Raw genomic sequence first — 24,275 nt, forward strand, 5'->3', positions numbered from 1 at the left:
ACAAGTTACACCTCTCCAACTGCTGCATGACGTTATGATAACATGATGGTCAGGAACTTCCTGCCTCAAGGGACTAGTGGATCGATGGACTCCTTGCCTTCGATCGCACAAAGGATCAAGAGCTGATGAGAAACGACGTAATAACATCAGAACTAGGGGAAGGGGTAGGCCATCTGACGTCTCAAGCCTCCGCCGTCATTCAATAAGAACGCCGTATACTCTTTTTGTATACTTAGCTCCACTTACCCGCCCGCTCACCGTAACCTTTATTTCATTAACCGTTCAAAAATCTATCTACCTTTGCCTTAAAAATATTTAACGAGGTTGCCTCCACTCCATCGCTGGGCAGGGAATTCCACTGATTCACAAACCTTTGGTTCAAAAAGTTCCTCCTCAACTCAGGCCTAAATCAGCCACCCTTATATTGAGGTTTTACCTTAGTTCTATTGTGTCTTGCCAGTGGAAACACACTCCCTGCTTCCATCTTGTCGATTCACTTCATCATGTTATCTGTTTCCATAAGATCCCCCCCCCCCCTCCGATCATTTGAAATTTAAATGATTACAGCAGCAATAGTCAGTCTCTCCTCAGAAGTCAGTCCTCTCGACTCGGGAATCAACTTCGTGAAACTTCCATGCATCCCGTCCAGCGCCAATCCATCTTATCCCAAGTAAGGAAGCCAAAACTGTACACAGTACTCCAGGTGTGTCCTGACAGCACCAAATACAGCGTTAACCCTGTATCTAAACTCCACTCATCGAGCAATGAAGGTGAACATTTTACTTGCCATCTTAATTACCTGCTGCACAAACAAAACAACTGTTTAGATAAAAGCACAAGGACATCCAGGTCGTCTCTGCGCAGAAGCGTGCTTCAGTTTCCGCTTTTCAATAATAGTCTATTTCGCTGTTATACCAAAATGGATGACCTCACATTTGCCAAAATTGTACTCCTACATATCATTGCCCACTTATTTAAATTGTCCATATCCTTCTTTTGCAAAACGCTGTCGAGGAGGGTTTAAACTAATCTGGCAGGTGGATGGGAGGCAAATGAGGATGTTAGTGGACAATAAGGAGGTAATAATTAAAGCTTATAAGGAACTAGGTCATGAAGTCAACGTGACAAAGGGGAAGAGTAGGCAGGGAGCAGATGATGAACTCAAAGGGACTGGCGGTCTGAGGTGCAATTGTTTAATGCAAGAAGTGCAGTAGGTAAGGCAGATGAACTGAGGGCTTGGATTAGTACCTGGGTGTATGATGTTATTGCTATTAATGAGACTTGGTTGAGAGAAGCGCATGATTGTCAACTAAATATCCCAGGATATCGATGCTTCAGCCGGGATAGAGAGGGAGGTAAAAGGGGTGGAGGAGTTGCATTACTCGTCAGAGAGGATATCACAGCTGTGCTGAAGGGTGGGACTATGGAGGACTCGAGCAGTGAGGCGATATGGGCACAGCTCAGAAATATGAAAGGTGCGGTAACAAAATTGGGGGTGTACTACAGCGAGCGTGAAATAGAGGTATAAATATGTAAACAGATTATGGAATGCTGTAAGAGCAACAGGGTGGTGGTGATAGGAGATTTTAATTTTCCAACATTGACAGGGATACACTTAGTGTCAGAGGTCTAGATGGAGCACGATGTGTAAGGAGCATCCAGGAGGTTTTGATAGAGCAGGGTGTAAATATTCGAACTCGGGAAGGGACCATACTGGACCTGGTGTTGGGGAATCAGCCCGGCCAGGTAGTTGAAGTTTCAGTCGGGGATTACTTTGGGAATAGTGATCATAATTCCGTACGTTTTAGAATACTAATGGACAAAGATGAGAGTGGTCCAAAAGGAAGATTTCTCAATTGGGGAAAAGCTATCTATACCAAAATTTGGCAGGAGATTGGGAACGTGGATCGACAGCAGCGGTGTGAAGGTAAGTCCACATTTGATATGTGGGGTACTTTTAAAGAGAGGTTGATTAAGGTGTATGACAGACATGTACCTGTGAACATGAGGGATAGAACTTTGGGAACCATGGATGGCAATTGAGACTGTGAGACAAAGTTAGAGGATAAAGGAAGCATTCATAAGTTTTAGGCGACTGAAGACAGCCGAAGCATTGGAACAATATCGGGAATGTAGGATTAATCTTGAACAAGGAATCAAGAGGGCTAAAAGGGGTCATGAAATATCTTCATCACACAGGGTTAAGAAAAATCCCAAAGCCGTTTGATCATGTATAAGAAGAAAGATGGTAACTAGAGAAATTGTTGTCCCACTCAATGACAAAGGAGGAAAGTTATGTTTGGAGTCAGAGAAAATGGACGAGATTCTTAACGAGTACTTGGCATCGAAATTCACCGAGGAGAAGGACATGACTGATGTTCTGGTTAGGGATAGATGTTTGATTACTCTAGGTCATGTCGGCATAAGGAGGGAGGATGTGTTGAGTATTCTAAAAGGCCCAAAGGTGGACAAGTCCCCAGGTCTGGATGGGATCCACCCCAGGTTACTGAGGGAAGTGCGAGAGAAAATAGCTGGGGCCTTAAGAGATATTGTTGCGGCATCGATGAACACGTGTGAGGTACCGGAGGACTGGTGAATTGCTAATGTTGACCCCTTGTTTATGAAGGGCAGCAGGGATAATCTACGTAATTATAGGCCAGTGAGCCTGATGTCAGTGGTAGGGAAGCTGCTGGAGAAGATTCTAAGGGGTAGGATCTACTCCCATTTGCAAGAAACTGGGCTATCAGTGATAGGCAACATGGGTTTGCTCCGGGATGGTTGTGTCTTACCAACTTCATATAATTCTTTGAGAAATTTACAAAGTTGATTGATGAGGGAAGGGCTGTAGATATCATATACATGGACTTCAGTCAGACATTTCATAAGTGTCCGCCTGGTAGGCTGATGGAGAAAGTGAAGACCCATGGGATCCAGGGTGTACGGGCTTGATGGATGAAGAACTGGCTGGGCAACAGGAGACAACGAGTCGTAGTGGAAGGGAGTTTCTCAAAATGGAGAACTGCGACCAATGGTGTTCCACAGGGATCCGTGCTGGGATCACTGTTGTTTGTGATATACATAAATGATCTGCAGGAAGGTATAGGTGGTCTGTTTAGCAAGTTTGCAGCTGACAGTAAGATTGGTGGAGTAGAAGATAGTGAAGGGGACGGTCAGAGAATACAGCAGAATATAGATAGATTGGAGAGTTGGGCGAAGAAACGGCTGATGGAGTTCATAAGAACATAAGAACATAAGAACTAGGAGCAGGAGTAGGCCATCTGGCCCCTCGAGCCTGCTCCGCCATTCAATGAGATCATGGCTGATCTTTTGTGGACTCAGCTCCACTTTCCGGCCCGAACACCATAACCCTTAATCCCTTTATTCTTCAAAAAACTATCTATCTTTACCTTAAAAACATGTAATGAAGGAGCCTCAACTGCTTCACTGGGCAAGGAATTCCATAGATTCACAACCCTTTGGGTGAAGAAGTTCCTCCTAAACTCAGTTCTAAATCTACTTCCCCTTATTTTGAGGCTATGCCCCCTAGTTCTGCTGTCACCCGCCAGTGGAAACAACCTGCCCGCATCTATCCTATCTATTCCCTTTATAATTTTAAATGTTTCTATAAGATCCCCCCTCATCCTTCTAAATTCCAACGAGTACAGTCCCAGTCTACTCAACCTCTCCTCATAATCCAACCCCTTCAGCTCTGGGATTCAATCCGGGCAAAAGCGAGGTGATGCATTTTGGAAGTTCCAATTCAAGAGCGAACTATATGGTAAATGGCAAAGCCCTGGGGAAAATTGATGTACGGAGAGATCTGCGTGTTCAGGCCCATTGTACAGTGAAGGTGGCTGTGCAGGTCAATAGAGTGGTCACGAAGCCATATGGCATGCTTTCCTTCATGGGAAGTGGTATTGAGTATAAGAGTTGGCAGGTCATGTTACAGCTGCATAAGACTGGTCTGCCAGAATTGGAATACTGCGTGCAGTTCCAGTCGCCACATTACCAAAAGAATGTGGATGCTTTGGAGAATGTGCAGATGAGGTTCACCATGATGTTGAGTGGTATGGAGGGCGGTAACTATGAAGAGACGTTGAGTAGATTAGGATTACTTTCAATAGAAAGACGGAGGTTGAGGGGGGACCTCATTGAGGTCTACAAAATCATGAGAGGTATAGACAGGTTAGATAGCAATAAACTTCTTTTCCAGATTGGGGGACTCAATTACTAGGGGACAGGAGTTCAAAGTGAGAGGGGAATAGTTTAAGGGATATATGAGTGGAAAGTTCTTTACGCAGAGGGTGGTGGGTGCCTGGAACACATTGCCGGCGGAGATGGTAGAGGTGAGCACGATAGCATCATTTAAGATGGCTCTGGACAGATACATGAATGGGCAAGGAGCAGAGGGATACAGATCCTTAGAAAATAGGCGACCGTTTTATATAGAGGATCTGGATCGGCGCAGGCTTGGAGAGCCGAAGGGCCTGTTAATGTGCTGTAATGTTTCATTGTTCTTTGTTCCCTTTGCTCTTCGGTAGACTTTCAGTATCCTCTGCAGCGTTTGCTCTACCAGTCATCTCATTGTCATCTACGAACTTTGATCCATTACTCTTGGTCCCCAACTCCTAATCATCTGTGTAAATTGGAAACAATTGCGGGCCCAACACTGATCCCTGATGCACACCCATAGCCACTGATCGCCAACTAAAAACACGCATTTATTCCCACTCTGCTGGCTGTTAGTCAACCAATCGCCAATCTGTACCAATACAATGCCTGGAACGCTGTGCAAATTTTCTGAAGCAGCAACCTTTTGTGCGGTGCCTTGTTGAATGTCTTCCGGAAATCCAGATAGACCACATCGACCGTGCTCGCAATGAGCTCAAAGCATTCCAGTAAAACGTGAAACGTGACCTGTCTTTCATGAACCCATGCTTCGTCTTCCCAATTGCATAATTGCTGTGCAGATGTCTCGCTATTTCTTCCTTGATGATAGATTCAAGCATATTCCCAATGCAGAAGATAAGCTAACAGGCCTATAATTAAGCGCCTGTTGTCTACGTCCTTTTATAACAGTGGCGTCATATTTTGTGTTTTCCAATCTGCCCCAGAATCCAGTGAATAGCACAGGCACCATTAATATTTTGCTCCGTCATCTCTTTTTGTACGCTTGGATACATTCTATCCTGATCAGGGGACTTTTCTACCTTTAGCCCCATTAGATTGGCCAGCACTAATATCTCAGTGGTAATGATTGTTTCCAGATCCTCGCCTTCCATAGGTCCCTTGCCATCAAAAACTGGCATATTATCTGTGTCTTCCACTGTGAACACCGACACATATACCCGTTCAATGTCTCAGCCATTTTCTCACTACCAATTTAAAATCACCCTTCTCATCCTCACAAGAACTAATATTTAGTTTAGCCACACATTTTCGTTTCACATATTTGTAGAAACGTTTATTGTCTGTTTTAAATTGTGAGCTATTTTAAACTCATAATCTACTTTTCTTTTCTTTCAAGACTTTTTCGTCGCTTTCTGATGACCTTCAATGTTTTTCCCATCCTCTAGGTTCCTCACTAATCTTTACCATATTATATTCATTTTCTTTTAATTTGATACCCCATTGTATTTCTTTCCTCGTCCGTGGCTCATTTACCCTTTTTTCTCATTTTTCATTTTTCACTAGTACATACTTTTGCTGTGCAGTGCGAAATACCGATGCGAAAGTCCGCCACTACTCCACAATTTTTCCACCAAAAAGTATTTGCCCCTAGCCTATCTAAGCCAACTCCTCTCCCATCCAATTGTACTCTTCTTTGTTAGACACAATAAACTGGTATTGGACTTTACCTTCTCACCCTCTATCTGTATTTTAAATTTAACAGTACTGTGATCGCTCCTTCCGCGAGATCATTCATCATTCCCATATCATTCCACAGAACATGATGTAGGACAGTTTGCCCCTTCCTATGTGCCTTTGCATACATTTTGAGGAAACTATCGTGGATGCATTGTCTGAACTCCTCCTCTAGGCGGCCTTGGCCGATCGTAATTGACCAATTGGCGAGTAGATTAAAATTCCCCATTATAAATGCCATACCAGGGCAGCACAGTGGCGCAGTGGTGGGTATTGCTGCCTCACGCCGGCGAGGTCCCAGCTGCGATCCACTGTCTGGATCACTGTCCCTGTGGGGTTTGCATATTCTCCCCGTGTTTGTATGGGTCTAGTCCCCAGCCCTCAAGGGTGTACAGAGTAGGTGGATTTGCCACGTTAAAAGTACACATCAATTGGAAAAAGATAATTGGGTATTTAGAACAGTACAGCACAGAACAGGCCCTTTGGCCCTCGATGTTGTGCCGATCAATGATCACCCTACTCAAACTCACGTATCCACCCTATACCCGTAACCCAACAACTCCCCCTTAACCTTACTTTTTAGGACACTACGGGCAATTTTGCATGGCCAATCCACCTAACCCGCACATCTTTGGACTGTGGGAGGAAACCGGAGCACCCAGAGGAAACCCACGCACACACGGGGAGGACGTGCAGACTCCGCACAGACAGTGACCCAGCCGGGAACCGAACCTGGGACCCTGGAGCTGTGAAGCATTGATGCTAACCACTATGCTACCGTGCTGCCCCGTGCTGGATACTCTACATTTATAAGAAAGTAAAACTAATTGCCATACCATTGTTGTCCTTTGTAAACCACAGTGTGTCTTTACCCGTATATGGTGGACATATGACTTTGAGACTGATTGAAACACCGATTCATTGTTGATTCATACCATTGTTACTGTTAATCGAACACATGCATTGAAGTCAAGCTACAAATCTATTATGCACAAGACCTCAACTTAACTTCAGAGTGGTGGGCAAATACCAGAAAGTTATTGCCATTTATCTGTATCCCAAATCTTGTAGTTCTCAATGTTCAGCCCTTGTTGTGGTCCGTTCCTGGCTCTGGTATTCCTTCAGTTGGTCGCATGACGGTCTCCTTCATCCGCCAGTGGAAGTAGGAGAGTAAAATACCGAAGATACCACATTCGTACCAGTATTCAATATCATGCGATTGTCCATCGGTTCACAAGTAAATAACCATGCTCACAAAACATTTTTCAATATTGCAAAATCAAAGGGCTACACGTGGCACAGTGGTGAGCACTGCAACCTACCGCGCTGAGGACCCTGTTTCGAATCCTGGCTCTGGGTCATTGTCTGTGTGAAGTTTGCACATTCTCCCCGAGTCTGCGTGGTTTCACCCCCACAATCCAAAGATGTGCAGGCTAGGTGGATTGACCACGCTAAATTGCCCCTGAATTAGGGTAAAACATATTTGGGCACTGTAAATTTATGTTTTAAAAAATAAATCGAAAAATCATCACGTTTGCATAATTCACCTGTTTGAAGGGGAAGTCTGAGGAGTGTGACAAATTAAAACACATTTATCTGAAAATCGAGTCCATGCTCTTAATTCGCCGATCCCCAATTGCGAAATAGCATTCAGGCCGGAGCACCGTCCTGCAGTGCTCCGTCCCCAACCGGCCCAGCTTCCGCGGCCATGGGAATTTCATGAGCTCACCGTCGGGAATTCAACGGGTTGGGTGCGGTCTCATTCCAGCGTCGCCACAGTCGGGGGAAGGACGATCCGCGAGCGGGGGGGGGGCTTTATTCGCGGCTGGGAGCACTTTGGGGGGGGGGGGGGGGGTGTTGTCAGGGGTCCGCGAGCTGGCTGAAGGGGGGAACAATTTTTGGGGTCTGGGTCAGCACACTGCATCCGCAATGAAGCACAGCGCAGCCGCTGCAGGCCAGTGCAATGCGCATGCAGGGCAATGGGCCTCGCAATGCTCCAGGCCATATCGGCAGCTGGCGCTAGGAGCTCTGCGCTGCCTAGCTGCTGGCCACCCCCCACTCCCTGGAGCTGGGAATTGTTGACCGTTTTGCGCCAGATTGCCTGCTGTAAAACACCACCGTTTTCACGCTGGCACGGGGACTTTAGGGTGCAGTTCTCCCGAGTTACGAAAAATCGGGAAGCTGGCGTCAAAAAGCGGCGCGTTTAACGCCAGCCTCCACCCCCCCCCCCCCGACCGGGAACCGATTCTGCTCCCCGGTAGGGGCTAGCATCGCGCGGCCGTGAACTCTGGCATCGCGGGCTTAACGAATTTCGTTAAGCCCGCTAGCCAAAGTTAGCGACGGCTGACGCGTCACATGACGTCAGCCGCTCATGCGCGGATTGGACGACTCTAACCCGCGTGTGCGCGGATGACGTCATCACGCATACGCATGAAACCCGCGCATGTGCGGGCCGGTATGCCCCTCAGCCGCCCCGCGAATGGATCCAGCGAGGATGCGGAGGGAGAAATTGTGCGCGGGTTAATTACCCGCTGCGCGCGATCGGTGCCCACCGATCGCGGGCCCATGGCACCCTTGGCACGGCCGTGCCAATCGGTGCCATGGTTCCCCAGATCGGGGCTTTACAGCCGTTTTTACGAACGGTCAGGCCAGGTGTGTTTTACGTTCATAAAAACGGACGTAAAGGCCTTGGAAATCGGCCTATCGGCCAGGGGTGAATCGCTGCTCGCCGTAAAAAAACGGCGAGCATCGATTCGTGTCGGGGGGCGGGCGTGGGGGGGAAATACCGGGAGGGCGTCAGACCAGCGTGTCCGTAAAAATTTACGCCGCCCGCTATTCTCCGATTTTTCGTAAGTCCGGAGAATTGCGCCCTTAAGTCTCCCAAACGGAGAATGAAGCCCTATATATTATTGACATAGTTGAAACAATCACGCCTCGTGATGGAATTGAAATATAGTTGTCCACCGACTATTTTCATACAGCACTCGACTGTCTTTTCCAAAAGCTAAAGAAAGATGAATTCAGAATGAGAAACATGAGTCAGAGACAAAATCAAACCTGAAAATAATTAAACTTGCCAGTTTATAAATGTGCACATCCATTGCCAGAGCTGCGAGCTGGAGATTCGGTCAAAGTGCAACATTTCATTCGTTCAGACGTAATCAATCAATTTGGGAACTTAGGAAGTGTGTAGTTTAGGTGCTTTGCCAGAATACGGTAAACAATATGATATATATCCTGCAACCACAGGCATACGTATTCAACTGAAAACGGTGTTTCTGAACCACAAAGAGCTGGTGCGGAAGATGCTCTTTCACTGCTACAAAAGGAACTTAATGACATTTGTCCTCAAAATCGCCCGTTCCATCGCAAGGCAACAGATCTGGAGCAATAATTACTAAATCCGCAACAAGCAAAGAATTTCCTGGAGAGGCAATATTGCACCAGGAAGAACCCGCAAACATTTTTTTTTCAATGATTTACGGATGTGGGCGTCACTGTCTATCTGACATTTAGTTCTCAATACAAGTTGTGCTTAAGAAGGTAGTGGTCAGATGCCTTCTTGAATTACTCCCTTACGTGTTGGTACACGTTCGGGAGGGATTTCCAAGGTTTTGACTGAGCGACAGTGAAGGAACTGCGATATATTTCCAAGTCGGGGTGGAGAGTGACTTGGAGGGTGACCTCCAGGTGCTGGAGTTCCCAAGTATCTGCTGTTCCTGTCCTTCTACCTTGCAGTGGTTTTGGGTTTGGGAGCTGCCTAGGGATTATTGACGAGTTACTGCACGGCACCTTGTGCTTGGTGCACACGGCTACCGCTGTTTGTCGGTGGTCGGGCGCTGGCATTTTTGTGCCAGCGGTATCACTCAAGAATGCTGCTTCCTTTAGGCTGGTGTCGAGCTTCTTGAATATTTCTGGAGCTTCACTCATTCAGGCAAGAGGAGAGTATTCTATTCCCTCCTGATTTGTGCCTTGCCGATGGTGGACGGTCTTTGGGAGCCGGGAAGCGTAAGGTGGTGAGCGAACATTTGACTCGCTCTGGTCACCACAGAATTCATATGGATAGATCAGTTTCCGAACAATGGGAACCCCCCTTGGATGTGAATTGTGTGGTAGCAGCGATGTGAATGCATTGGATGTCAAGGAACGATAATAGGATCCTCCCTTGCAGGACATAGCCATTGGCTGGCACTGGTGTGGCGTAAATGTTACGTTTCACGTGCCAGATGAAGACTTGCTATATTACATGCCTTTTGACAGTTGAAAATGAATTGCTGTATAATCTGACGAGTTGGTAATGGTGTTGAACATTGTGAAGTCACCTGCGAACATCCCCGGCTCTGGTTGTATGATAGAAGGCACGTAATTGATGAGACAACTGATAATGGTTGGGTTGAGGGAACTATACAGAAGCTCAGATGATAGACCTCCAATCATCTAAAACATTTTCTTTTGTGTCAGGTATGACTCCTATTAGCAAAGATTTTCCTCCTGATTCCGATTGATTTCAAGTTTTCAAAAGCTCCTCGATGCCACACTGGGTCAAATAATGATTGATGTCCTGGGCAGTTACACTCACATTACCCTAAAATTCAACTGTTTTGCCAATGTCCAGTCCAAGGTCGCAATGAGTTCAGGACCTGACTGACAGTGCCACAACCCAAACTGAGAGTCCAGGAGCAGGCTGTTGCTGAGTAGTGCCGCCTGATAGCAATGTTGATCACTCCTTCCAACAATTTGCTGATCATAGAGAGTAGACTGTTGGGTGGTAATTAGCTCTGGGGAATTTGCCCCGTTTCTTGACTAAAGCATGCACCTGGCAATTTTCCAGATTTCAGGGTAAATGCCAGTGTTGACGCAAATTGAATCCACATGGTTCGGGGTGCGGCAATGCTGTTGCAATAGTCTTCAGTACTATTGCCTGAAAATTGACAGGGCCGAGAGCCGTTGCAGTATTCTGTCCTTCAGCCTTTTCTTGATGCCACGTGGACTGAATCGAATTGTCTGAAGACTAACATCTGTGATGCAGGGTACCTCCTGTGGAGGCCGAGACAGATCATCAACACGGCACCACGCTGACGACTAATGCGAATGCTTCAGCTTAATTTTTTTCACAGATGTCCTGGCTCCTCTACCATTGAACCTGACGAGATGTATGGTGCCTTTTCCTCCAACGAATTGTTTAATTATCCATCACCATTCGTCGCTGGATATAGCAGGACTGCAGAATTTGATCTGAGGGTTCCGATGTGGAGTCGATGAGCTCACCGTATTAATTTCTGGTTATCCTGTTTGGCACACAAGAAGTCATGCGTTGTAGCTTCACCAACGTAACACCTAATTTTTAGGTATACCTGCTGCTGCTCATGGCATACCTTACAAAACAACAACCTCAAAATGAAGAATGCAGGAATATCACTCAAAATCATGGCCTTTGAATTTCGCATGACAAATGCACTTTTTCGGAGTTCTGAGCTCCCCGCAGTCATATGAGGGGCATTTCTTGACATGCGCTCTCATCTGTATTCCCTGATAATTCGACAAACTCGCCGGTGCTCTGAACTCAATGTATGTGTCGCAGTAAGCGTGACATTTCTTCCCCTTCATCCCCCGATCTCTCAATTTACACTGTCAGAGTTCTGGGTGCCGGGCTAAATCACTGGCTTTGAAAGCAGACCCAGGCAGGCTAGCAGCACGGTTCAATTCGCGTACCGGCCTTCCAGAACAGGCGCCGGAATATGGCGACTAGGGGTTTTTCACAGTAACTTCATTTGAAGCCTATTTGTGACAATAAGCGATTTTCATTTTCCATTTCATTTAATGTATATCTGTCCATCTACATGCCTGTTTCATTTGAAGTCAACCCTCCACTCAAAAATACTGAGCAAGAGCTTGACGAGAGATAGATATCTCTTTACACACGGTTTGCTTTTGGGAACAAGGAAATATCTTCGGCTTCACATCGATCTGCTTCAGTTACGACGTTACTTCAGCTATTCCTCCAATTGCCTGAAATTGATTAGTTGCTGCTTGTCGACAATTGCTTGTCGTCTGCTTCAGTGAAAGCAAATAACATTTTGGAATTCGTGGGGAAACAATGAATGATATAGAAAATAATTATTCTTTCTCAAATAGAATCGAAAATTATAACATCTCGACCGAGGTTTTTGATGGGAATCTTTCAACATCTAGACCAATTTTTCCTGTTTACTGTCTTTGGGGAAGTGTTCGTTGGACAATAATGGGGATGCGATTTGATAATTAAAATTTATTTTAAATAGATACTCCTAGTATAGTTTAATCGAAAATATATCGTCTCTCATGTTTAAAATAATTTCTAAACCTATTTTGGTAACATTGAATTTCGCAAAGATGGAAATAAACAGTTTGTCAGCGTGGATCTGAACACCATCCAGAAATGTCAATCCAGAGTCACGTAGATTAGCATAATTGTGCAAATATCACTATGCTTCGCAAATGTCGAAATTCATGACTTTTTGAAATATCGACTCTTCCAGCAGGTCTAGAATCCCGCTGCCTTACTTTAATTGTAAATCCGAAACTTTAGAAGACTTAAATATTTTCCTTCTCTTACAACAGAAAACGGACAGAGAGATAAGGATAAAGGTACTGAAGACAATTTTTTAGCTGTTAAATGTATGTGATTAAATTACATTTAAGTTTATGTCTTGTTTAGTCTAAAACCATGAGCAAGCAGGCCTATCTGTTGCAACACACAATAATCAAATAAATTTGCAGTCAAATGAATTAACAACAATCTGCTCAATATATGCTGTTTTAAGCGAAGCATCACAACAAAATAAGAGGAAAATTGAATGAATGTTATCAAACCGTTGGACCAAGGTAAATGGTTATCTATGGATAAGCTCGGATATCGTCATCAAGTCGGACTGCAAAGCAATTGTGAGCAATTCAAAAGCCCATTTTACAGATCTTTCCATTTTGCTTTTAATTCACTGAAGAAAATCACTTCTTGAGCATTAGCACAAAACAGATATTTCACCGTGTTGCCTCTCTAAACATACAGGTATTTCCCACTCAGGACCATTAAAGACGGCGGGAAATTGAACACGAGTTTAAAATTATCCCATCAGAATACAATTTCGACACGCTGACCAAAATCTTAGCTGCGTCTCAGAAATTGTAGTAGTTAAATCACATTTTCAGCTCAATGAAATGTTCTCGGCATCTCGAATTTTTCTTCATCCAGGAGACTGGTGGCGACAATAAATTGACCATGCCATCGGGAAGACGATTACGCCAGTCAGTATTTATCTTGCAAGACGCCTCAATTTTGCCAAGGAATGTCGGGATAGAACATAGAGTGCAGAAGGAGACCATTCGACGCATCCAGTCTACACCGACCCACATTAAGCCCTCACTTCCATCTTATCCCCATAACCCAAATTACGCCTCCAAATCTTTTCAGTCACTAAGGACAACTTATCATGGCCAATCTACACATATGTGGACTATGGGAGGAAACCGGATAACCCTTAGGAAAACTACGCACACACGGGGAGAACGTACAAACTCCGCATTGACAGTGACCCAGCCGGAAATCTGACGTGGAACCCTGGCCCTGTGAAGCCACTGTGCTATCCACTAGCGCTACCGTTCGACAAGTCTGCATTCTGCCAAGTAAGAAATGGTGACTTCACAGAATGTGAGGGAACCTGAGATCCTGATGAAGAGAAATGGATACAGCACGTAAAATAATGTCAACAACATTGTTTTCCCAAACGTATTACGGAATGAAAAACGCACCAGAGAAAGACAGATTTCTCGCAAGGGCCTCACCCGGCTTCAGCGTCTCTCCTGATGTTGTGCGGACTTACTTTTGCTCCGTCTGGGGTAGGATCGGGAGAATACTAACGCCGGGTGAAATGTTAGGCACTGAATCAGTATTCCAGAATTCGCTGTACTTTGCTCTGATCCTTACTTTAATATTCGTGGATCAAATGGAAATCCTAATTGACCCATTGCAGCCATTCCCTGTAACGTTAAGTGAGAAACCTCAGCGATTAAATGAGCAATTAGCTGACTGCGGTTTTTTTTAAAAGTCTGAAACATTCCCGCAGGTATTTTGATTTTTCCTTTCGAGATGGTTAACTTCAAACACGCTGCAATGGGAAATTTGACTCCATATCTCACTGTTTTGATTCCATTCTAGAATTGGATAGAATGAGAGACAAGCTCAGAGATGCAGGTGAGTTCGTGACTGCTGCTCATTGATCCTCTGTTACTATACCACATGCCTTACTCTGTTGCCTGCAGTTAAAGTACTATCGCCGTTGTCCCAGATGACGTTGGACTGATTTCCGCTCAGATTTGGGAGAGCTAACAAGTGGCAAAGTAACCTGAAGATCACTAGACCTCAAGCTAAGGACAAGGTTGAGAAAGTTAGAATGGGAATTTAATCCGTGCTGTTTGCGTCACAAATTAGCTGCCTCGCCAAATGAGCTAAACCGGCCTCCGCATGTCGTCATGTTTCGGTGGTTAATTTGCATATGTTATCGACTTGGAAAGCGGTAATGAGTAGCTGGAAATCCCAAAACGAATGACAGACATTGGGCAGATGTATCAAAAAGATCTCCGACTTTTTCGTTCAGAAATCAAGGTACTGACCGCACATTGAATAGCAAATGTTTCTTCCATACTTCTTTCTTCATCTACTTAGGTACGATCTTTGTTGACATTCTGCTCAATCATAAAGATTGATATTATGCTTTGTGCTTGCCATATTTCATTATTTCTACAGGAATATATTCTCGCCTTCGGCCTTTGTTGCGAAGTGCAAAATCAAATAAGGTTTCCAAACGTTCCGGCTGGGTTTGATTTACATAATTATCATTTCCATTTTCTCTCCGAAATCTTGATTACCGTTAGTCAGGCAACGACATGATGTCGTCTCCGGATATATCAGTTGCAACACCTATGTTGTAATGTTGCCCCAGCAAACACCAAGCTCAGCCGCCAAAATAAAAATATCCTAAATCTTCGGTGAAATGCAACAGTGAACTTCAGATAATATTGAGAAGGAACGAACAGGCGCACGACTTTGCTTGCACGGTGGATTGATCTGAAATGTTACCATTTCATTTATTGGACCACTGTTTACTTTGCGGAGCTCTCACGTTGTGAGTTCTGGATTAGAGCGCCTCAAACATTTGAATCCAGCTGCCCCTCTGTTCAATATGGCTCACACAAATCATTATGTCTCATGACAAACCAGCACATTTTCAGGCCGTTTAAATTTTGCTGTCTTGTCTTTCGTTTCGTGCTTCAAACATTGATCAGTTTTGTCAGTTTATGCTGCTCTCATCGTTCGACGTAACACTCAAATTAATAGAAAAGATACAATTTTCACTGTTTCACTTTCCACCGATCCAATTCTTCCGTTGACCGTGACAGTTTCCAGAAATTGTCTCAACAATTTATTTTAATAAGGAGATCAGGGATTATTGGGTGATGGCAGGAAAATGGGATTGAGAAAGAGATCAGCCATGATTAAATGGCGAAGCAGACTCAATTTACCGAGTAGCTAAATTTTGCTTCTGTGTCTGATGCTTTTTTTGTGAATTCCGTATTGTATTGATATCATATTTTTGAATTGTATATGTTCGTTTGAGTGTACCTCTGTATTAACCTTAATTTGAATGGTTCAGTAGAGCCAAATGTTGTAATACAAGACTGAACTGTACACGACCGAGGTTATTCAAATATATTGTGCCACTGCAAGAGTAGAATGACACATGGGATTTTTGAAAGGTCCGCCACAAATGCACAACAAACTGTGAAAGCCAGAATTATTCTTATGGCAAAGAAATTTTAATGAAGATATGATGAACATTTATTATTTTTATGACAACAGAGAACAAATTGGCGGGAGCAGGCTCCGGTACGAAATTAACAATTGTTGTGGAGTACTTTTAATTGTCTTGCATTTCTTAAAGAAAACAATTTTTCACTATTTTTGTACCTTTGGTCCATATTCTGCGAATGTGAACCAAAGGTTGCAGTGTTCCATTTGTCTATAGGATGGGTATATGCTTTGGAGATTTTGTACTGGTCTTCCTCGTTGGAAAAACAATTATTTGAGAATAATTTGCATGCAATGAGCATAAAGATTAACTTCATACAGCAGATTAATTGATGCTAAATTGCAGTGTATAATCCTTCACGTCCCGACTGTCATATATTCCAGCAGCCATGTGATATGTCACAAAATTAATTCCTGCTTGGCTGATTTCCGTTCATTCCAATTTAGTACAGGGTCCTCTTGCGATTAATAACAGTTACAATGTTTCAAGTCCCCATTGGAACACAGATATCAGGTCCATTCTCCACGAATAGCTTCATAATCGCTACATGTTATGCAATATACGGGCAGCACGGTAGCATGGTAGTTAGCATAAATGCTTCACAGCTCCAGGGTCCCAGGTTCGGTTCCCGGCTGGGTCACTGTCTGTGTGGAGTCTGCACGTCCTCCCCGTGTGTGCGTGGGTTTCCTCCGGGTGCTCCGGTTTCCTCCCACAGTCCAAAGATGTGCGGGTTAGGTGGATTGGCCATGCTAAATTGCCCGTAGTGTCCTAAAAAAAGTAAGGTTACGGGTATAGGGTGGATAAGTGGGTTAGAGTAGGGTGATCATTGCTCGGCACAACATCGAGGGCCGAAGGGCTGTTCTGTGCTGCACTGTTCTATGTTCTGTATCTCGCGTCATCTGCTTCTGCTCATGAATCTTCAGCTTATTATTTTAAATATGAAATCGGAGGCAGCAAGTTGGTGCAGTGGGTTAGCCCTGCTGCCTCATGGCGCCGAGGTCCCAGGTTCGATCCCCGCTCTGGGTCACTGTCCGTGTGGAGTTTGCACATTTTCCCCCGTGTTTGCGTGCGTTTAACCCCGACAATCGAAATATGTGCAGACGCGATGGATGGCGACGCTAAAGGGGTAATTGGAAAACTGAATAGGGTCCTCTAAATTTATAAAAACAATACATACATATTACATCGTGGAACAATGAGTTATCGAAAGAGGGCCAGCAAATTGCAATGTTTACAATATATAAGTTCAATTGTTAAAACTGTCTTGTTCTAATATCTATTACCATTTTTTACTTCTTCAGAAGTATAATTAACAATCTTCAATAATTAAAACATGAGCATGCCATGATAATGAAATAATTTTACATTATTAACCCTACGAATTCAAGAGGTACCGACAGAAATATAGTCATGAGACTGTAACCTCATAAAAAGATGAGACGTTGCTATTGACAGAAAAAAGGTTCCCCAGTCTGCAACTGAAGTAGTATTGTGGGAGATCCTGCTATATTGATGGCAGGTGCTTCATAAACCGAGGGAATGGGGAGAAGGCTGTTCCCCGCAATGAAGCTCTCTAATTGACTCTGTATGAATCAGTACGTTTGCAGCATAAATGCACCCCGTCGTCGATGGCATCAAAACGAGGCCAAAATGGGTGGAGTCGAATGTGTGTCCAATGTTCTGAAGTAATGCTCAGCATTCCCGCACTATAATGAAGGTCAGATGCCTCGTTTCAGTTTAACTTTGATCAAATAGAAGTAAATCTGGAGATCCATGCAATGATCGACATTTCGTTCTCTATGTATGCTTTAAAGGCGCTTGGGGAAGTAAGTGAAAGAGAAGGCAGAACTGCTAATCATTTACGAAGAAAAGGAAAGCAAAACAGTAATAGGCAGGACATTTTTGGATGATTTCCCAAGAAATGTATGAATGCTGAGAACTACAACGTCTTGTGGGGCAGCTGGGCGTGTTTAAAGCAGTGAAATAGAATCATTCGGTTCAATGCCTACGGCATGACTTAATGGCCACAACAGATTTGTCTGACCGATATTTTTTCACATGGATCATTAATGTGTCCTTTCCCGCCAATTGCAGAATGAAGCGAGAAACAACTTCAGATTTTTGCCACGTATAGCCAACGCAGCCAAACATTGTACCGAATGCCCGTCTGCGGTAGGGAGTGAAATCCTGCTGGGCAGATTAGACAGGTAAACAGATATCCGAGATTGTGAAGAGTATGGGGTAGAAACGAGGTAGCAGTAAAAGTCTCATACAAGATGTTGTGGAAGACATTGCAATATTATGTAAGCACGCTGCAATTGGAAGATACCATTTGTAGGGCGACAACTTGGCACAATGGCGCAGTGGTTAGCAGTGCCAGTGAGCTGGGTTCAATTCCAGCCTCAGCAGACTCTATGTGGAAGTTCTGTATGTTATCCCTGTGTCTGCATGGGTTTCCATCGGGTGCTCCGGTTTCCTCCCACAGTCCAAAGATGTGCTAGTTAGGTGGATTGGTCACGCTAAATTTTCCATAGTGTCCAAGAAGTTATGTAGGGTTATACGGTTACAGGTAAAGGGTCGGTAGTGGACTTTGGGACCGTCCTCGGAGGGTCGATGTCGACTCGATGTGCCGAATAGCCACCTTCTGGGCTTTCGTAATTCTACATAGCAATGCAGAAATTGCTGACGTCGATATCTGACTTGACTGCACAGTCCACGTTCAGTCACCGCTAATTAACTCATACCCAAATTACTGTAATGATGGAAAAATTTATATTGAACAGCAGGTTCTGCAATGACGAAAACAGAGTCATTCTATGTAACACACCACGTTCTTTTCCATGTTTATGAAGTTTTGTGAGAATAGTTATAAAATTGTATCGCGTTATGCAGGTATATATGAACGTCGGATGCACTTTGGTCGGACTTATTCGGAATTAAAGCATGCTACGTTTGAAAAAATGTATATTTTTATCAGCATTTTCGAATTTTAACTATTTAACAATAAAGCATACAACAGACAATATTTAAAGAATAAGCCGTTTCTTACATACGATTTTGCGTTTCTCGGCCTTGCTCTTTCCTTGCTCCCCATACCTCCACCCCTCCCCCCCGCACTCCCCCCGCCCCTCGCGCTCTCCACGTTGATGGTCGGTCTCCATTCTGGTCCCAACTTTCGCCAATGCTGTTGTATTGTTATATTGCTTCCTTCATTTAGTGATTTTTGCTGTTCCTCCTGTGGCTTCATTGCAAGTGCGCTGGCTGGAGGGGGGATGCACCCCTCCTCCCCTGGCTCTCTTGCCGAGATCATTTCTGATGTATCCGTGGGCTCCTGCCATGCCTACCCCTTGCAGCAGTCTGTTCTGCACGATTGTTCCTGCGTTCATTGCCCCACACCTTTTCTTACTAATTGCTATAAATTTCGAACATGTCGTAGAACAGGCTGACGAATCGCCCCCACGCATTATGGAAGCTCTCCTTCGACTCTCGGACGACGTATTCGACCTTCTTTAGGTGGAGAAATTCCGACAGGTCTGCCACCGAGTCGGCAGCTGTGGGTGGTGTTGCTGAGCGTCATCCGAGCAGAATTCTCCAGCGCGCGATGAACGAAGCTGAAGCAAGGTCATCAGCCGTCTTCACCATCGGTAGTTCTGGCTGGTCCGACCCACCCCACCCCCGAAGGCTGCCGCTCTCGGGCACGGGTCCATGTTGACCCCCAGAACCATGGCACGTAGCAAAGTTTGAATTTATTAATAAAAATTGAAATCAAATATCTCAAAGATCCATCTGAACACATGAATGTCGTTGACGGAAATCTGTCATTGTTACCCGTTATAGATAGATAGAGATAGAGAAATACAGCACAGAACAGGCCCTTCGGCCCACGATGTTGCGCCGAACTTTTGTCCTAGGTTAATCGTAGATTTTTGGAAAAAGTTTCATTGCCAATCCACCCAACCTGCACATCTTTGGACCGTGGGAGGAAACCGGAGTACCCGGAGGAAACCCACACAGTCACGGGGAGGATGTGCAGACTCCACACAGACAGCGACCCAAGTCGAAATCGAACTTGGGACCCTGGAGCTGTGAAGCAATTGTGCTATTCACAATGCTACCGTGCTGCCATTAAGAAGTTAACCTACACTTCATTATTCTACCCTAATCCATGTACCTATCCAATAGCTTGAAGGTCCCTAACTTTTCAGACTCAACTACTTCCACAGGCAGTTCATTCCATGTCCCCACTACTCTCTGGGTAAAGAACCTACCTCTGACATCCCCTCTATATCTTCCACCATTTATCTTAAATTGATGTCCATTGTAATGGCGTGTTCGACCCGGGGAAAAAGTCTCTGACTGTCTACTCTATCTGTTCCCCTAATCATCTTATAAACCTCTATCAAGTCGCCCCTCGTCCTTCTCCGTTCTAATGAGAAAAGGCCTAGCACCCTCAACATTTCCTCGTATGACCTACTCTTCATTCCAGGCAACATCCTGGTAAATTTCCTTTGCACCTTTTCCAAAGCTTACACATCCTTCCTAAAGCGAGGTGACCAGAACTGCACACAGTATTCCAAATGTGGCTTGACCAAGGTTTTGTTCAGCTGCATCATCACCTCACGGCTCTTGAATTCAATCCCTCTGCTAATGAACGCTAGCACACCATAGGCCTTCTTCACAGCTCTATCACTTGAGTGGCAACTTTCAAAGATCTATGAACATAGACCCCAATATCTCTCTGCTCCTCCACATTGCCAAGAACCCTACCATTAACCTTGTATTCCGCATTCATATTTGTCCTTCCAAAATGGACAACCTCACACTTGTCAGGGTTAAACTCCATCTGCCACTTCTCAGCCCAGCTCTGCATTCTTATCTGTTATGGTCTACATGTTACTCCAGATCCACAGCAATGTGGTTGACTCTCATCGTCTTCTGCAAGGGAGGAAATTTGTGGATGGGTAATAGGTTCTGCATCGGCCAGAGACACCCACATGCCGTTGAAAAACTTGTAATGATTTCTTCCGCTTTTAGACCGTATTTCACGCTGTACGATAGGTTAAAAATGGAACAGCTTTTTGAATAAAGCTTTCTGGATTTTTGATGGGCGCCATTTGATACAATACAATACAAAGAGCCCCGCGAGCCCAGAAAACAAATATTTTAAAACCGTTTTTGAATAACAAATTAATTTATCGTGTTCAAACGTTACATGCTTTAAAATTAAATTGTTTATCAACGTTTTGAACAAAACTTTCATCAACAAAAATTTTAAAACGTATGCATTTCACTCGCTGAAGAATTGCAAATAAACGTCAAAACTCTATGCTAAAACATTTTGTTTGGGAACAATTGTACACCTTTCTCTTTGACTCTTTGTTTGATCACCTTACTGTTTGCTGGAGCCTCTCGTCTGCTAATATGCGTTTATTTGCGTCACGGAAGTATAAATTTAGCCAGATTAAAACTGATCGTCAGATAGAAATAAAAAAACCACGTAGGAAACAAGATTAGCCCGAGCTGCAGACATTGAGATGCGCATTAAGAATGAGGAGAACCTCAAAAAACAAAGAACAAAATAACAGTACAGCGTAGGAACAAGTCATTTGCCCGCCAAGCATGTGCTGGTCATGGTATCACCCTTAGCTGAAACCCTCAGCGCTTCCATGTACCATATCTTATTTTATGTGTTGGTTAAATTTATTTTTGGACGCCATTAATGTATCTGCTTCCACAACCTACCCGCAACGCGTTCCGGGCAGTCACGACACTATGGTAAAATCCTACCTCGCACATCTACTCTCCATTTTGCGCCACGGACATTAAACCTATCCCCCTTTGTGACTGGCCCCTTCAGCCTGGGAAACCGCCCTGCCCATCCACTCTATCCACGTTCCTCAGAATCTGATGGACCTCCATCAGGTCACCCCTGAACCTCTGACTTTCTATTCAAAACAGTTCGAGTCCATTTAGCCTCACCGCATGGCTAACACCCTCCGGACCATGCATCATCCTTGTAAGCATCAACAGAACCCTGTCCAAAACCTCCACATCCTTCTGGTGGTGTGGTGACCAGAATTGTGCTCGATCTTCCAAGTGCGTCTTAAAACGTTTCTACACAACTGTAGCATGATTTGTCATTTATTATATTATATGCCCCGTCCAATGAAGGCAAGCATTCCGTATGGTTTCTTGACTATCTTGTCAACATGTGTTTCCGCTTTCAAAGATCTGTGGAAATGCAATCGCAGATCTCTCAGAATTTCCATATTACTAAGAATTTTGTCATTTACTGCATTTTCCCCCTCTGTGTTAGACCTAGCAAAATGACTTTCTCTGGATCATAGGTAAAGTGCTCTCGGGGTGGGATGCTCTTGTTTATTTTATAATCCAACTCTTGGTCTGTTGCATTGCAGGATGAGGAATATATCTGCCTTGATAGAATGACGGAGCAGACTCGATGGGCTGAATGTAAGAGTTCAGCACCAATATCTCAAGAACTTAAGAATGGCCACATCAGAAACACTGTATCGTGCAGATACGTGGAACAATACAAATGGTAACTTCAGAAGGGAAGGAACCTGAACAAGGTGGAATCCAGTATCAAGGGAGGTGAATATCAAAGAGATTGCACAGAAAAACTGTTGGGCCTTTCATTGAACTGACAGCCTAGCTTCCATCAGGCACACCAATCGACCAGTTAAATCTGTGATTTGGCCACGGAGGCCTTTTTTAGCTCGCATTTAAAGCCGCAATAGATAGATGAGACTCTCCTCCAAATTAAGCAATTTCGCACATTCGCTGAACTTGGAACGGTCTATTTCCCAGACATCGGCACCTAAGCAGCATTATGTGGTTAACAATTCAATGGGTTTAACCTCTACAGTAACTAAAATTAAATCTTGTGTCGGAACATCGGTGTCTCAGCCGAATTCAAGGAATGAGGCATATTTTGGAAATAAGAGGCAACTTCAGATAAAATGGTGTTTTTACTTATCCCTATACGTAAGTGCCATTGTGTATGTTAGGCTTTTTTCATGTGTTTATTTCATTTCTTCTGCTTTAAGAAGTATTCTATATTAATTGCTCGCACAACAACTCTACTGGTACCTTTCCAGGATGTTCATTGTTCTTCACACAATTCCAAACAAACATACTCGGCTAAGAAGCAATGTCTACTCTTACCCTTGAAACACTTTCTGAAGGAACATCAGCTGGGTGCTTAACTAATATTTGTGTTTAACATAACGAGAGTGAGGAAACGTGGAACTAAGTGATAAAGTATTATATGGAACAAGGAAACTACATATATTGCCCTTGCTTTATAAATAGATAATATCACCTAGGAAGGCGTATTCAGAAATAGGTGATATCACCTTGGCAAACTTGAAAAGCTAACCTCAATCTAATTTGATAAAATTAGCACAAAAATGGAACTAGGGTTAACAACAGGGACTAAGAAAGCTGAAGTAGTTGAATGCATAGCAACCTAGTAAAATATACAAACAAATGAATTTAGGCAAACAGCTTACTTGGCGAACTGGCCACATTGAATTAACAAAAATTGAATTTTAAACAGACATTGAAATGAAGACGTTAACGTCGTTAGAACAAGAGCAAAAAATAGATTCCTCGATCGAATTGGAAATTCAGAATTCAGCAATGGCAGACCGAGACAAAGAGGGGTACAACAAATTGAACTGCAACGAATTGCAGCTGCCACAACTGAGCGTTCTGCGGAAAATACAAATTTAGACATGAACTTGGAGATTTTAAGATTTATACAGGCACTTCCAGATCGCGATGGAAGGTGTGTGGAACTATTCCTTTAATGCTGTGAAAATAGCTCAAAAAGGTTCACAAAGTATTTGGATGTTGCTGTTACAACATCAACTTTTAGGTGCATTTAATTAAATCTATACGTCTTCGAAGGATAAAAAATCTGAACAATATGAGATTGCGAGGAGAATTATACCCCTTGTTGAATACACAGTACTGGCGGCCTCCAGAAAAAGGATTTCAAATAGAAAAACAGTCTGGACAAACCGATCTGGAATTTGAAATGGTTAATAAATTAGTTTTGACAGATGGCAGGGAGAACTAAAAATATATGAAACGCTTGATGCCCGGAGAGAAGTAATACTGTTAGGACAATTTAAACACAACAGTGATAAGGTTCCAGTGGATGAACAAATGTTTAAAACTGCAATATACCTACTAGAGCTTGCTGACGAGTTAAGACATTCTTTTTCATCTGAGAAAGATAGAACATGGCAAGACATGAGCAAGTGAACGTAAGCAAGAAGGAGAGTGGTTAAATATTTCAAGGACTCTTCACCTAAAAATAAAACAGTACAGAGGCGAGCATAAAATAACGAACATCAAATGCTTTCATTGCCACACCAACGTAGTCTGCTGGGGATGACATAGAAATCTGATTGGGGTTCCAAACTACAAAACGATAAATATGAAACCAGAGGCTGGAGAGTAAGTAAGGTGGGCAGGCCGGTGGAATTTTAGGTAGCATAAAGGAGCAAACACGAGGATCAAGCATGTGTTTACAAC

At 43.9% G+C, this 24,275-nt stretch overlaps 1 protein-coding gene across 1 annotated transcript in view; it reads left to right on the plus strand.

Moving 5' to 3' along the window:
- Window positions 1-24,275, plus strand: part of LOC119976524 (golgin subfamily A member 4-like) — a 1,176,663-nt gene that overhangs the window by 632,190 nt on the left and 520,198 nt on the right. The window contains exons 90-92 of the mRNA XM_038817077.1: window positions 12,466-12,492; window positions 14,060-14,095; window positions 15,761-15,787. Of these exons, the coding sequence (XP_038673005.1) occupies window positions 12,466-12,492; window positions 14,060-14,095; window positions 15,761-15,787 (90 nt within the window). The remainder of the gene's footprint in view (window positions 1-12,465; window positions 12,493-14,059; window positions 14,096-15,760; window positions 15,788-24,275) is intronic.

The sequence above is a fragment of the Scyliorhinus canicula genome, chromosome 13 (genome assembly GCF_902713615.1).
Source record: "Scyliorhinus canicula chromosome 13, sScyCan1.1, whole genome shotgun sequence".
Classification (NCBI taxonomy): Eukaryota; Metazoa; Chordata; class Chondrichthyes; order Carcharhiniformes; family Scyliorhinidae; genus Scyliorhinus; species Scyliorhinus canicula.